General features: G+C 45.9%; 1 protein-coding gene and 1 pseudogene across 1 annotated transcript in view; one reads left to right on the forward strand and one right to left on the reverse strand.

Moving 5' to 3' along the window:
* The first annotated feature begins 6,114 nt into the window (after positions 1-6,114).
* LOC120101356 (small nucleolar RNA SNORA17) lies at positions 6,115-6,231 on the forward strand (annotated as a pseudogene).
* Positions 6,232-10,295: 4,064 nt separating this feature from the next.
* Positions 10,296-16,346, reverse strand: part of Frem2 (FRAS1 related extracellular matrix 2) — a 137,969-nt gene continuing 131,918 nt past the window's right edge. Inside the window, 4 exon segments of the mRNA NM_001245978.1 lie at positions 10,296-10,890; positions 14,660-14,806; positions 14,992-15,179; positions 16,159-16,285. Of these exon segments, the coding sequence (NP_001232907.1) occupies positions 10,381-10,890; positions 14,660-14,806; positions 14,992-15,179; positions 16,159-16,285 (972 nt within the window). The 3' untranslated portion in view covers positions 10,296-10,380.

A 16,346-nucleotide genomic window follows, 5' to 3' on the forward strand; every position in this document is an offset into this window, starting at 1 on the left:
CTGGGCCCACCCACCCATCTCCAAAATTCTAACCTAGAATTGCTCCTGTCTAAAGGAGATACAGGGACCAAGAGTGGAACAGAGACTGAAGGAAAGGCCATCCAGAGACTGCCACATCTGAAGATCCATCACATATGCAGACACCAAACCCAGACACTATTGCTGATGCCAAGAAGTGCTTGCCGAGAGGAGCCTGATACAGCTGTCTCCTGAGAGGCTCTTCGAGGTCCTGACCAATACAGATGCAGATGCTGGAAGCCAAATATAGGACTGATGACAGGGACCCCAATGGAGGAGTTAGAGGAAGGACTGAAGTGGCTGAAGGGGCCTTATCTGGCATCAATGGGAGGGGAAGCCCTTGGTCCTGTGAAGGCTTGATACTCCAGTGTAGGGGAATGCTAGGGTGGTGAGGCAGGAGGGAGTGGGTAGGTGGCCAAGTGGGGGAGCACCCTCATAGAAGCAGGGTGAGGGGGATGGGCTAGGGGGTTTGCAGAGGGGAAACTGGGAAAGGGGATACCATTTGAAGTGTAAATAAATAAAATAGCCAATTTTTTTAAAAATTAAAAAAAAAAGTCAGGCTATGGGAACAAAAGCCTGCATCTGGGAAGCAGAGGGATGAACCCCTAGCTAATGGAGTAATTCTTCCCACATTTGGGGTGGCTCTCCTGTTCTCAGAGAAAATCTGTTCTCTAGGAAAAACCCTCATTGACGTATTCAGCAGTGTGGCATGTGCTCTAGGTGTTTTTAAGTCCAGTGAAGTCGAAGGTGAAGATCACCCATTGTTGCGGATTTGGTCTAATGCTGTTTGTATTATGTTAATTTTGCCCCTCAAATAGCACGCAAATTCAAATGTCCACATGTTGGATGCTGAGGGATCCTGCCTCCAGTTGGTTTTGATTGGTAAATAAAGTTGCGGGCAGCCAATGGCTGGGCAGGGAGACGGAGGCCCGACTTTAGGATTCCTAGGCAAGGGACTGAGGAAGGGGCAGGAAGAAAGATAGCCACCATGCCAGGGAAGGAAGAGAGGCACCAGGTCGCAGAAATGCAGAACACAGAGAGATAGTCATCATAGGCGCTGAGGAATGCAGCTGAGGGGGCTGCGGCTCTGGGTCTGGGGCAGCAGAAATGGAATATATAGGTTTTAGTAAGTAATAACTCTGGAATATGGGAGGAGTGTACATCAGCCACGTGGAGGTTAGGAAGTGGCCCAAAAGATAAAGGCTGTGTGTGTGTGTGCGCGTGCGTGCGTGCGTGCGTGCGTGCGTGTGTGCGTGTGTGTGTCTTTCATTTGGGAATCCAGTACACTGGGATGGGTAGCAAGGCCAGTAACCTTAATTGGGTTCAGCTATAACCCATCCTAAGGTCTAAGGAAAGGCTGGGCAAATAGTTTAACCTCTTCTTTTTGTACATGCTCTCTTAAATTATTCCTTCCGGGGTAATGACCCTGGATACGCCTCTGTCCCCCTCAACTTCCTGTTTAATCTTCCACTGTTTAAAAGTTTTGTTTTGTTTGTCTGTTTCTCCTTTGCAGCTTGCCATGTTTACGTTGTGAGTGTCACCTTATGCTGAAATACACTTTGAGTTGTCAGAAGCGGGAAATATCTTCAAAGACTACCGGCAAGCTTCTGATGGGACAGTATGACTTAGTTGAAGGGAGGCAGGGCCGGCACATGCGCATTTCACCCTCCTGCCCCCATTCCGTTTCTTCTCTTGTCAGGTGTGTCTTGTCTTGGCTTGGGTTTTTTCCTAAACGTGGCAGTCTTTGGAGTGACTGTTAAGTTCATGGCAGGAGGATCACATTTCCCACTGTGTGTATGCTTGGTGGTTCTGGGTTCATGCCTCTCTCTGGTCCTCACCCCATTACTTCCTGAAGGCCAGGCGTTCCCTTTAGCAATGTGGAAATTTCCCACTGCAAAGACCGGTTGCTATTCTTTCTTTCTGGAAGCCCTGATCGACCTGAGCGTTTCCGTTGCAGACTATATCCTTTCTGATGCCACACGGTCATTTTTGTCTGTCATCTTTCCAATGTTGAACGTCTTTGGACAAAGCAGTAAATTCTTTTTCTTCTATTTCGCCCTCTTTCTCATGTTGCTCCCTCTTCTTGGGATTGCGCTATGGTATCTGAAGAAGAATATGTTTGTGATTCTTTTTATTATTAAGTAGTGGTGACGTCATGGTATAAAAAAGAACCTAAGCCAATTGATACCAAGTAAATTGTGGTCCCCTTTGGGGATTCTTGGTCTTATTAATAAAATAAATTTAAAGTGGAGGATAATTTTACTAGAGTTTGCAAGAAAAACCCCAGAGCAGGCAAACTGTAAACTTCAGAGAAGGGGAATGGAGAAACCCTTGCTATCTAAGTTGTCATGGGAGTTAGACAAAGAGCAGGAAGGTGCTCACCTGGTAGAGAGGGCGGCTCTAGAAAGTAAGGAAGCCAGAAATGTTGGCGGAAAGCTAAAGAGAGGAAGACATGCTTAGAAAAGAAACAGAAGGAGAAATAAGTTGCGTTTTCCTAAATACCTTAAAAAGTGGGCAGAACCAATGGAGAAGTTAGAGAATGGCCTGAAGGAGCTGAAGGGGTCTGCAACCCCATATGAAGAACAACAATATCAACCAACAAGACCCATCAGAGCTCCTAGGGACTAGACTACCATCCCAAGAGAACACAGGGATGGACCTATGGCTCCATCTGCATATGTAGCAGAGGATGACCTTGCTGGGCATCAATGGGAGGAGAGGCACTTGCTCCTGTCAAGACTGGATGCCCCAGTATAGGGGGAAAGCCAGGGTGAGGAGACGGGAGGGAGTGGGTGGGTAGGGGAGCACCTTCATAGAAGCAGGGAATGGAGGGTGGAGGGTGGAAGGAGGTGCTGGTGCTGGCGCTGGTGTGGGATAGGGGGTTTCTGGAGGGGAAACCAGGAAAGGGGATAACATTTGAAATGTAAATAAAAAAATCTAATAAAAGAAAAACAATTTTAAAAAATGTGGGCCAACCAATGACTCTTACTTATGTGACCCATAAGCATCTGCACTGGGAGGCCTTGGGGAAGTGGGTTCTGGGAAGGAAAACTAGTGTCAGATTAAAGGACTTTTCACACATCTCTTGAGCAATGCTCATGGTGAACTTACCTTCCCTGGGTAATCAGTCCCTTAGCCAAGAGATTGGCCCTACACAACTGGAACGTTAAGCTCAGACCAGAAATTCTCTTCTCTTGGCTAAGAGCTTTATCTGCCCTAGCAGAATTATCACTGATTTATGTGAAGTCTGGATAAGGATGACCAGTCTACCTTAGTAGTAAAGACCAGCAGGGTGGATTCATCCTCATCAGATTTCCTAATCATAACTGGGTCTAAACCTGCTCCTAGCAACAAAGGAGCAGTGAGTGCAAACTTGTTTCGTTGAAATGTATGTTGCCAGAATAGACTTTCTGCCATAGCTTCTCATTTACAGCTGGTGGACAAGCACCAGGACTGGGAGTATATCCTCCTGAGACATGAAACATGTTTCCTATCTGTATCAGAAAGACAGTGGACCTGATTTACCCACCAAGGGGCATGTGGGAGCTCGGCTGCAGAACCAGAGCGCTATCCTTAAAGCCTCCATCAGGAGATTATCACTTTAGTACAAACGAAAACCACAAACACAGTGTAATAAACTGGTACACACATATCTGAACACACATATTTATTAGGACTTTTATTTATATCAAACAATGATATAATTCAATGGAAAACGTGTGTGGTTATATCACAAATGGATTTAGGAATGAATGATGCCAAACTACTTGTGTAATTATATGTCTAAGAATTAATCTTTAATATCCAGCAAATTATGCAGTATCTTAGCAAACACACAAAGCAATGAGGCCCCGTTAGCCTCTGAAGCATCCCACAGGAGCAGGAAAGGCTGTGAAGTTCTGCAGATAATTCCATGAAACAGATGTGCCACTCAGCACTGGATAAATATGTGTGTGCTAGTGTATTGAAAGGCATCTCCTTAATACAATCATAAAATCCGCATTCCTTGTCCAGGATAAAGTTGTTGTTGTTTTTATTTAATACAACAATGGGCTTAAAAAAAACCACCCTGTCAGAAACTTAAACTCCAATCACAGGGAAGGACTGCTCTGCACTATTTGTGGTAATGTGATCTTCCTTACACGGCTTGTCTTTTATCCAAATCCAAGATCAACTTTGTATGTTGTAAGTCATTTTTATTATATGCTATTTTAGTTAGTTGAAAATTTACTCTCTCTCCTCCCTCTCCCTCCCTCCCTCTTATCTGTCTGTCTATCTATCTATCTATCTATCTATCTATCTATCTATCTATCTATCTATCTACTTATCTATCTATCTAGTTCTGGTTCTCTCTCTCTTAAGGCACAGTACTGACACTGTGGGGAGTGTGGAGCATGGAGAAAATAAATCCCTGTAGAACTTGGGCTGTTGAAGCAGTCACACAGTCAGAGCAGGCACCATCTGGCTAAAAGCAGACAAGCACTGGGCATGTGATGTTTTGAACTCTACAAACTCAGTGCTGTTGATATTCTAGCATTCTCTTGGCTGCTGACCTCATTGCAAAAGATTCTATTATTCTAATGTATTTTAAAAATGTGGTCTTTGGCTTTTATTCTTAGTGAAGGCCTTAGGGCCTTTTAAATACTGCATTGACAGAGTTTAGCTTATCCTGAGACAATAAAGGGAGGGGCACACGGCCCTCCTATTCATTGAGTAAGATCCTTTTCTTTGGCAGGAGTTTTTTGTTTTTCCTTTCATGATAACCTTTAATGCCACATCCAGGAAGGTTCCAGCATTCTCACAGGGAGGCATCAAGATGGATGAGAGGGCTCACTACCTGCTGAAATGGTCAAGGTTTCACAAGGAAATGAAGGGTGATGCTGGAAGCATCCAGTCCACTGTGGTGATAAAGAGGAACAGGGGAGGCAGGGAGAGAGGGGTCAGGGGAGGTGAGGAGGGGAAGGAGAGGTATGTCAGTGCTGGGATAGTTTCTTGTTGGTGTTTAACAAAGCAAAACCCCGGGCAAACACATAAATGAAAAGAAATTGACTGCACTCCACGACAGGAAACCCGGAGAGAGCCCAGCTCTTCAGCAGCAGGGATTCGAGAGTGCGCATCATTTCACCCACTTTTGTTAGGGGATAGGTTCTCTTGCTCTCTGACTCCTGTGTGATCTTTTGGTGGAAAAGGGGAAGAAAACATGCCCTACTTTAGATGACTTATCAAAGTGGAAGTAGCCACTCAACCCCGAAAACCTCCTCCCTTGATAGGAAAGGGGTGACACGGTTGGGTGGCCATGAACTGATGCCCCTGTCCTGAAATGTCTGTCATTACTGTGCAGTCTTAGGATCAATTCTAGGAAAATGACTCAAGAAAATATACTGACCTTTACCAAATACCAGAGACCCAACAATGAGTTTTCATAAATGACCTTTGTGCTCATCTTGAAAATCACCCATGCTATTTCCATGTGATCTATGCATGTAACACATTCTCTATCCAGAGTTGAGATTCCTTTTCATATGTGTGCCTGCCTATGTGAGTTTTGCAACAGCAGCAGTTTTCTTCCGAGTTATACACAGGGGAGTGCTGGTAAGCAAGTAGGCATTCGTGTCCCATTCATTCCTAGTAACTTGGTGAAAACTCTTGCACTCTTTTTCTCTTGGATGCTGTCATGATTAGAAAGAGGAAGGACTGCAGAAAGATTCTCATGTGGCTGTATTCAAGGTCATACAGTAATAAGGATTTCCAATTTGTAAAGCATTTGCAGCATGACAAATATTCTCTCTCCTTTTCCCCCTATCAAGTGACTGAACTGGTTTCCATATCAACATTAAATACATATTTTCTTTTCTTTTTTTAAAAAGTTTATTTATTTATTTCATGTATATGAGTACACTGTCACTATCTTCAGACACACCAGAAGAGGGCATCAGATCTCATTACAGATGGTTGTGAGCCACCATGTGGTTGCTGGGATTTGAACTCAGGACCTCTGGAAGAGCAGTCAGTGCTCGTAACTGCTGAGTCATCTCTTAAGCCCCAAAATACGTATTTTTCAAAACATACTTTCCAGCTCTCTAAAGTCAAACTATGGTTGTTCCTAGCACTGTGGGTGTGGCTTCTGTGTCACAAGTATGTCAGTAGGTGGCAGAGAGGAGGGTGGTAGAGCTGGCCCTGGGGTCATGATAGTAGGAGAGCTATCAACTCACCTGCTATAGCACTGGGGAGAGCAGGCTTTGCACCTCTTCTGGGCAGCACACTAGAGCTGGCCCTGGATGTGGGGGTTGCAGGTGAGTTGGCCCTGAGGGTGTGAGAGTAGGAGAGCTGGTGGGCTGACCAGCTCAAATGCCTCTCAGGTCCAGATCCAGGGCATGAATTGGTCCACCCCAACATCTACCCCATAGATGAACTGTTGGAACACATGAAGGGTCTGGCCCTACAGATCCAAAAGTACAGGATCTCCATGACACAGGGCAACAACAGGATATGCAAGAGGAGACCCAGGGAGGTTCTGGTATTAGTGTAGCAGAAGCCAGAGGCCTCATGCCAGCCAAATGACTCCTTGCAATGACCATGTGCGAGCAAAGAAATGTAAACAGAAGGGTACACCACGAAGCACACTGTGACATACTACATACTACAGCTTCCACAGGAGATGTTTTCCTTTGTTGGGGGAGAGGTTGCAAGAATGGAGGATGGGTATGAGATGAGGGGGAGACCGGGGCACATGTTGTGAAATTCATAAACAAATAAAAAGTTTAAAAAATGCAAACTATGACTCTGTATTTAATTCACAGATTGCCACTTCTATGATCTTCCTCCCAGAAATAATTGGATTCCCAGCACTGACATGTAAGAAAAGGCTGTTTGATTTGGTTTTGAGACAGAGCTATTCTATATTGCTCTGGCTGAGCTGGGATGCACTGTGCAGACCCACCTACCTCTGCCTCCCCAGTCCTGGCATTAAGATTAAGGGCATGCACCACCACACCCAGCCATTTTTATATTAAATTTTTTTTAATTTTATTTTTGAGGCAGCATCTGTCCACACAGCCCTGGCTGTCCTAGAACTCACTATGGAGAATTGGCTGGCCTTAACCTTGTGAGGATCCATTCGCCTCTGGCTCCTGAATCTGACACTGAGGGTGTGAGCCACCACACCTGGCTCTGTGTGTGTTTAGATGTCAACTTCGAAACTGCTGTGGTGGGGAAGGATTTAAGGTAGGGTGGCTTGACAGAGCCTTTTGCTGCTCATAGGAGCTTCCTTGATTCTGAGGGTACAGAGTCCTTAGAAATGCCAGGCTGAGGGTGGAGGGCAGCAGTCTCCGTCCTGGTCTTTGCTTAAATGGGGTTTGCTATTATCGTTGAGGTTAAACAGAATGGAGTCTAATGCTGATGTTCTAAGAAGTTTCACCACGGGACACGGACACACACACACCCCTGTTTGCTTTCAAGAAGAGACTCTGTTCACCTCCCTCCAAAGACAGAGCCTTATGTGATTACAGCTGCCCGAGGGCAGGGTGAGTGGTCTGATGTCTAACCGTCAGTCAGAATGGATGATCAACAGGGCAGTGCTGGTGCAGGCCTGTGACCCTCCCTACCAGGGAGACTGAGGCAGGAAGACTGCAAGTTCAAGGCCAGCCATAGTGAAAGAGTAAGTTCACAGCCAGTCTGGGCAACTTTTTAGAGTGCCTCAAGTCAAAACGTTAAGAAAGGGTTGTTCCATAGGTCAGAGGTGGTGCTCCTGGACATGTGGGAGTCGTAGGTGCCACCCCCAGTACTGAACATTGTTACTGCGTAAATTTCCCGGTATAGCCATCATTCCAGCCCCATTACTCATGTGTTTTAAAGTTTTCTTGCTTGTTTGTTTAGGAGAGCCACTGACAGTAACATTTATTTTTGCTTTTAGGTTTTACTATGTAATATCAGCCGAGTGCTGTTCTGTATCAGGAGGTTTGAAGGAAATCGGGAACTTTAACTGACTTCCTATTCTTAATGGGAGATCCCTTCGTGTACTTGTTCTCAAAATATCGGATGATTAAAAAAAAAAATCCAAAATACTGAAAACAAGGACTTACTTTATTAAAAAAAACTTTTTTTCTTATTGAAAAGACTTTTAAAACAATTACTGTATTTTAAGCCACATATTTAGTAAATGGATGACTTTAAAATTATGAAAAAAAATACCAGTAAAAGAAAAGGAGGGAGAAGAGGTGGGGAGAAAGAACACTGATATTTCCTATTGGGGAGGATAGGCATATATTTTGTACATATTATACTATCTAACTTACAGACAATAGCCTCAACAGATCAATTATAGCTGAGTGAAATTTGGCATAGAAGCTGCCTGGCTACAACACACGATGACGTCGTGCCATCCCTCACTGTATTCACTTCCTAACCTGAAGGCCACAGGTAGTCAGGCTCGGAAGCTGTCAACTAGAAACAGAAAGCCAGTTAAGAACAATTGCTCTGTCCTCAGAAGATAAACTGAAAGTTCAGAGGTGAAAGTTCCCTATACTGCTGGCATCGTGGTAATTCCCCAACGCTGAGGTAGCCAAACATGGAGCTAAGCGTCTGCTGGAGGTAAAACAAAGAAAGGATAATAATGAATCGCTCGATCTGATAAATGCACCCCTGGGCTGACAATGCTTTCTGTCCCTGGGAGTCCTGGGTGGGAGGGGGTAGCTTTGTGCTGTAGATAGGACTCTTAAGCTTCCCAATGGAAGGATGCTACAGCCATCTCATCTCTCGAAAGACACTGGACGGGAAGGGAAGCAGGCATCAGACACTTCTTCAGGACCAGTGCGGCTTCCCTTTCTCAGCTGAGAGATGGTTTGTACTCATAGGCACCCACTGATAGACAGGCGTGACCTGAGATGAAGAGTGCTTCCAAGTATCTCCATTCTACCAGGAAAGCCCAGCTTGGCCAGGGTGTGGCTGGAGTGCGAGGGGCTCCATGCAGCACTGCAGGGTTAGGTGAAGGCATTCATTTTGGTGTGAAATGTATTTCCTGGGTTTTGGGAAAATGACCATTACTCTGCTGAAGCGCTCCTCTTCTTAACAGAATTTCTACTGTAGGGCAAAAGACACTCTTCTTTAGAGATAGGCAATGCAAGGGAAGCTTTTACACAGTGAACAGTCAAAGTGACAAACCACAGATAAGGTTCCAGAGGGGAACCTGATAGGACTGGCATTGCACTGGGGAGGCCAGACGGAGATGATCTCTTCCTGGATCACCGAAGAGAATGATTGATAGCTCTGGCCTCTCCCAAGACAATGTCTGGAGGGACCTGTACAGAGACTCCCATGATTCAGAGCAGATTTTAACCTAATGCGATTTCCTGTGGCTGATATAAGCTCCGGATGTTGTTGTGTGGCCGTTACTCTAAGACTAATCTCACTTGCCAGCTGTTCTAGAAAGCAGGCCTAAGGGACGTTCTGCTTGTACAAAGCACGCTAATAAATACCACTCACAACCCTCACTATTGGTAAAGGTGTTTCTCATCCTTTCTGGGTTCAATACTGCAAACATCTAGGCTCAGTTCTTGAGAACGTCGTCCTGTGGCGAATGTAACTGTACGACGTCTCTTCATCGGCATGTCTACAACTCCCTCGCTCCACACCAAGGCTGGGTACCAGTGAGGCCAATTGACGAAAGCCTGGCTGCTAATTCATACCAAAGACACCAGTCTCTCAAAAGTCATCTCCAGAATTAATATATTCTTTGGTTTAAGTTCATGTTAAATAAGCAAGTGAGGCAAAGGACGTCTGAAGGAAATGAGAAGCAGTTCAGACCCAAACAAGGTTCCCTGTTCCCTAGTCATTCCCTCTGTGTTTTCCCAGCAGTAAGAGGTGAGCCAGCTCTGGTCATGACTTCACGCTGTCTTCACGGATTAGAAAACTTGTCATTACAGTGTGTTTTTCTCGCTTCAGGAGTACCAATTCGAAGCTTTCAGTAATACAAAAACTGAACAAATGATAACAGCACCTTTGGAGTTCACACTAACACAACAGAGTGATGGCCGGCTCCTCTCAGACGTCCCAGAGAGACCTTGAACACCTTTGAGCACCTCTGAGTAGCTTCATCTCCCCCCATACCTAAAACAAGAAGCACCTCCCCTGGCGGCCCACCAAGACTCTAAATAAGCATCCTGGATGCCTTTTGGGTGGCAGGAAAGATGTGGCCCGAATTTGTCCTTTGATGAATGTAGGACGCAACAGAGTTCAAATCAAAATCTTTTAACACAGCCAGGGGCTCTTAGCACCTTTGTCACAGAAAGTTCTCGGTTCTCTGCCGCTGCCCCCAAGCAGTCGGGGTTCCTGCCCCGTCCTCTGAGGCACTCGAAGAGAAGGTCATCACACCTCTGAGCTGTCATTGTAGTGGCTCTGCGGGGACATCATGGGCTCAGTGCTCCCAGAGCCCTTTGGAGCATCCTTGCCCTTGATACTCCGGTTCCTGCACATGACTGCCACGGCCACAGCCAAGCAGACAGCAAGCAAACCCACCGAGATGCCTCCCAGGACAGTGACAAGGCTCATTTCAGAGCTGGGACTATTGAGCTCCCAGGGCAGGATGCCGTCAGGAGGAATTCTTCCATGGGGGACCTGCCTCTTGCCACGGCGGTCCAGGGAGATGTGTTGGATATTTGTTCCTCGATTGTTCTCGGCACCGATTTCCCCTGCGAGTGAGGGCGTGCTCCTGACTGCTCTCTTCTTCCAGCTCTTGGTAGTTGCCTGGGGCGGTCCGTGCTGCACCACAGAGTGATACTGGTACTCCAGGCTCCTCTTGCCGATGCCTCGATGGGAGGTGCCCTTTGACCTCACCGTATAGATTGTGTGTATGTACCATTCTCGGCCCAAGGCAACCTAGGAAACACAACCCCAGATTTAGGGAGTTAAATTCAGTGTGCACCCAACTCAGGATTATCTGCAGAAGAAATTAGTGACAGAGGTCACAGCAAATGACCATTGTGTCTGTGAACCAATCCACACCACACTCTTCTGTGACCGGTCCGTATAGCGCCAACTCCATAAAACACCCTGTGTAACTCCTCCTCCGTTTCACTTTGCGGTCTCGGGGCTCAATCTCTATGCTAGACAAGTGCTGTATCATTGGCATATGCCCTCAGTGCACTGTACCACTCTTAGGTGACCATATGTTGTGTGTAGTTTTAAATAAAACCCATGCCGAAACTGGCTGTTCGCTGGCATCTGCAGTCTTGCCTACCCCCTTGGCCAGCTCTGTGTGGCTGTCTTGCCCCTGGTTATCTCAGCTAGCTTGCTAAGCTAACCAAACCAGTTTAACCTGAAATGGCTGGAGCTGCCGCTCACATTTCTCAGGCCATCCCTCCCCTGTGGCTGGCCTGCAGACTGCCAGCTACCGCTCACACAGCTCCCCTTAGCTCCGTGAAATGAAAAGACTAGAGACTTACCAGCCAGATTTATAATAGTAAACCTCCAACCCCAAAATGCGCGTGCAAAGAACACATAACCCAGTTGATGGGAATACAAGCTGCAGGCCTAGATTAGGCAGATACACCCTACGCTACTCTGTCTATGAAGTCCCTGGCTACGTGCAGCTCCTCCAGACCACGTGGGGCTGCTCCACCTTCAACATCTTCTTTCTCCATCTTCGGCCCCCTCTGTCTTTCATCTCATCTTCTACTTCTTTCTTCTCTTCCTTCTCTGAAACTTCTAGCTCCGCCTTTTCCTTCTACTGTCCAATCACAGACTCTAGCCTTATCTGACCAATTAAGATTTCACCTCACATCACCTGAGTACATGAGGGCACCCCTCTTTTTTTTTTAAGATTTATTTATTTATTATATATAAGTACACTGTTGCTGTCTTCAGACACACCAGAAGAAGGCATCTGATCCCACTATAGATGGTTGTGAACCACCATGTGGTTGCTGGGATTTGAACTCAGGACCTCTGGAAGAGCAGTCAGTGCTCTTAACCGCTGAGCCATCTCTCCAGCCCGAGGGCACCCCTCTTGAGGGAGCAGAAAATATAAGCATTCATGGACTGTGTTTGCTGTCACAGCGGTTTTGATCTCTCTGTCTTTCCAATTTAAAGAGTAAGTTGATGGGACCACACAGTTGGATGTTTTGCTGTCTTTTTTAGTCAGTGCTAAAGGCAAAACCACAGCTCAAACCTTCCCAGCCTTAGCCTATTTGCATGAAAAACCACAGGGAATGGGAAATCAGGTTTTTGTCTGTTTCTTTTGTGGGACGGAGTCTCATGCAGCCTTGAGGGGAACTAGAAGTGTTCACTGTGTAGACCAGGTTGACCAGGAACTCATGGAGATCTGCTAGCTTCTGCCTCCCGAGTGCCGGGATAAAAGGCACATGCACACACACACACACACACACACACACACACACACACACACACACACACACACACACATGGTGAGATGTTTTGAGAGTTCAGAATAAAAATGACAGAATATTTTTTCGGAAAGAATTCAGAGGAAGAAGTAGGCTTCCTCAGGGTCCTTCCTTGGAGACAGCTCAGTTGGTAAAGTGTTTACCTTGCAAACATGAGGTTCTGAGTTTGAGTCCCAGAACCTAAGCAAAAAAGCTGGGCATGGGGCCCTCATTCATAGTCCTAGTACTAGGAACACTTAAGTTATTGGACCCTTCTTGGCACTTACTCCCGAGACAGCCATGCCTTCTTGATGAGCTCCAGGGCAGTCAAGGGCTTGTCTCAAAAATAAGGTGGACAGTTCCTGAGAATAGAACCCAGTGTCTCTGACCTCCACTTGATGTGCACATATTATGTACATGTGCATACCCTGTAATATGGGCATGTGTTTCTCCCTCCCCCCCCCTCTCTCTCTCTCTCACACACACACACACACACACACATACCTCCACACACAAAACTGCATACACAGTTTTTCCTGAAGTTGAGTTAAAAAGAATACATTTCCTCCATATAAATCCTGAAGAGTAGAGCAGAGACTGAAGGAAAGATCATCCAGAGAGTGCCCCACCTGGGGATCCATCCCATAAGCAGCCACCAAACACAGTCACTATTATTGATGTCAAGAAGTGCCTGAGACAGGAGCCGTTATGGGTGTCTCCTGAGAGGCTCTGACAGATCCTTACTGATACAGATGAGGATGGTTGCAGCTAACCATTGGACTCTACAAGGAAACCCCAATGGAGGAGTTAGAGAAAAGACAGAAGGAGCTGAAGGGGCATAGGAAGAACAACAATATCAACCAACCAGACCCCACCAGAGCTCCCAGGGACTAAACCACCAACCAAAGAGTACACATGGAGGGATCCGTGACTCCAGCCACATACATGGCAAAGGAAGGCATTGTCTAGCATCGATGAGAGGAAAAGCCCTTGGTCCTGTGAAAGCTTGTTTCCCCAATGTAGGGAATGCCAGAGTGTTGAGGTTGGAGTGGGTGGGTGGGAATGGGAGCATGCTCATAGAAGAAGAGGGTATGGAAGGGGGGCGGAATGAGGATAACATTTGAAATATAAATACATAAAACATCCAAGAAAACAAAATTATTAAAAAAGTCCTGTTTGAGTAATTCTTGATAAATACCCTAAAGAATACACTTGCACTCCAATGTATCAAGACAATTGACTCACTTTCCCACCCTGCACCCTGTGCTATCACCACCTGCATGTCTCTACTGTCTCTATAACTTCTGTTTCCGGGTCAGGATTTTTGGTCTTGCTCTATGTAATCCTCAAGAATGGAGATTTATTTCCTGCTCATGATGACTTTTCGGAGTCTATCAATTCATGTAAGACCTTACTCCAAAAAGATGTACCATAAAAACGCAGGAAGGAAGCTTTGAATAAGAAAAGTCAACTGCCCAACTGTCAGACGTCTGTTGTAAGCTGAATAAGAATCTTTCTTACATATTCTTTAGAAAACAATTGCCAGGCAAGGGTGGCCCACACCTTTAATTCTAGCACTTGAGAGGCAAAGGCAGGCGGATCTCTGTGAGTTTGAGGCCAGCTTGGTCTACAGTGTGAGCTCCAGGACAGCCAGTGCTATACAGAGAAACCCTGTCCTGAAAAACCAAAACACGATTTTTTTTCAATTTTCACTTTATATGTATTGGCATATTTTGACTGCATGTGTCACATGCAAGAGGAGGACAGAAGAGGGCATTGGATTATCTGGAGCTGGAGTTATAGATGGTTGTGAGCCATGTTAGGAACTTAATCCAGGTCTTCTGAAAGACCAGCCAGTGCTCTTAACCACTGAGCCATCTCTCCGGCCATCACTAAACAGTCTTACATTAATACATTAATAAGACAATAATAAGTTCCATCCTTCCCACTTACTATCTGCGTGCCTGTTCTTTGTTATCATTTTTAAAGATTTATTTATTTTATGTATGTAAATACAGTGTCACTCTCTTCAGAAACACCAGAAGAGGGCATCAGATCTCATTACAGATGGTTGCGAGCCACCATGTGGTTGCTGGGATTTGAACTCAGGACCTCTGGAAGAGCAGTCAGTGCTCTTAACCCCTGAGACATCTCTCCAGCCCATGCATGCTTGTTCTTATTTTCATTTTTTTCTGTGATGTGCCTGAGACAGAAGTGTTAAGCACTCACCTATAGTTATGTAGCTACTGCGTGTCTAGACCTACCTGAAAGAGTGGCGTTGAGTCTACTTTAAAACCATCTGATCCAGGCTGATTCACTAAGAGAGCTGCTTCAGGGTCATCCACCGCCAGTTTGGCGTTAAACAGGACATCTCCAAAGCTTGTGGCTTGTGTCTCTGGCTGAGCCTTATCCTTGAAGCAAGAAGGAAGGTGATTATGTCTGTAGACAGTGCCAAGTTTGCAAGAACTGAAAGTTTTACTTAGGCAAGTAAAAATCATCATAAAATGTCACTATGTAATTTAAGTAAAAATGATAGTGTTTTAAAATATAAGATAAGAAGGCTTATCCTTGACACTCTTTGCACCAACACACTTACCACAATTTTGAATCTATGTAAGAGTGAAGGAGAATCAGCCAGGCAGCCATATTCTGCATTTGCCGGGCTGTACTTGGGCACGTAGCCATCATCCCCCGTGCATAAGAACACCTTCTCAATGCTGCAGTAAAAGGAGTCACCAAGGTTCTGGACAGGATCCACCATGACACGACCATAAATCACGTCCCCTAAAACAGAGGCGGCAGTGTAACTCTGTTAAAGGTGATGACACCATGAACCATTAACGACAGCAACACAGATTATTTCTTTTGCTTCCTAACCTGTCACTGAATACTGAAGGTGTCTGTGTTTGTCTCAGGATACGGCTGAACCCCAGGGACTCAGACAAGGGTACCCCGTTGACTAAGCACAGAGAACCAAAGCATTATGGGGCCGCAGTAATTTCAAGGTCTGACTTATAATTTGATATAGTAGCATCCATTTGCAGTTTAGATGAGTTAGTTGGTAAGATGTTAGCGAATACAAACTAACACTAAAGAAGAAAGTATCAATAACATGCCTAATTGGGTTCATTGCTTTCGAATGTGGGTTTAAGGAAGCCCCTGGCATTGCACCTTATCTCTCCACAGCTAGGACTACAGCCCTCTGGTACACTGTGTATTTTGCTAGGAGCTAAGCATACAGCACCTAGCAAGGGAGGCACATTCTTCTCCTGAGGTGAAGAGCATCATAACATAGAGGACAACAGAGCATCACACATACACAGGACCACAGGACATTAGACATACAAGACAACGGAACATCACAGATGCACAGGACCACAGAACATCACAGACACACAGGACCACAGGGCCTCACAGACACACAGGACCACAGGGCCTCACAGACACACAGGACCACAGACACATAGGACCACAGGGCCTCACAGACACACAGGACCACAGGGCCTCACAGACACACAGGACCATAGGGCCTCACAGACACACAGGACCACAGGGCCTCACAGACACACAGGACCACAGGGCCTCACAGACACACAGGACCACAGGGCCTCACAGACACACAGGACCACAGGGCCTCACAGACACACAGGACCACAGGGCCTCACAGACACACAGGACCACAGGGCCTCACAGACACACAGGACCACAGAACATCACAGATGCACAGGACCACAGAACCATTCTCTCATCTAATGAGTCTTACCTTCTGCAAAGGCAACATCGCTCTCCTGCCCAAATCCCATGGACCCATCAGACAACCAGAGACTCTTCTTAGACAGCAGATACATGTGGGTGTTCAGGCTGAACTCAGCTGCCACGGGGTCGCTGACCTAAACCAAAGGGGAAATGGGGTTTTTGGTTTGTTTTGGTTTGTTTTTGTTTTTTATGTTA

The sequence above is a fragment of the Rattus norvegicus genome, chromosome 2 (genome assembly GCF_021556685.1).
Source record: "Rattus norvegicus strain SHRSP/BbbUtx chromosome 2, alternate assembly SHRSP_T2T, whole genome shotgun sequence".
Lineage (NCBI taxonomy): Eukaryota > Metazoa > Chordata > Mammalia > Rodentia > Muridae > Rattus > Rattus norvegicus.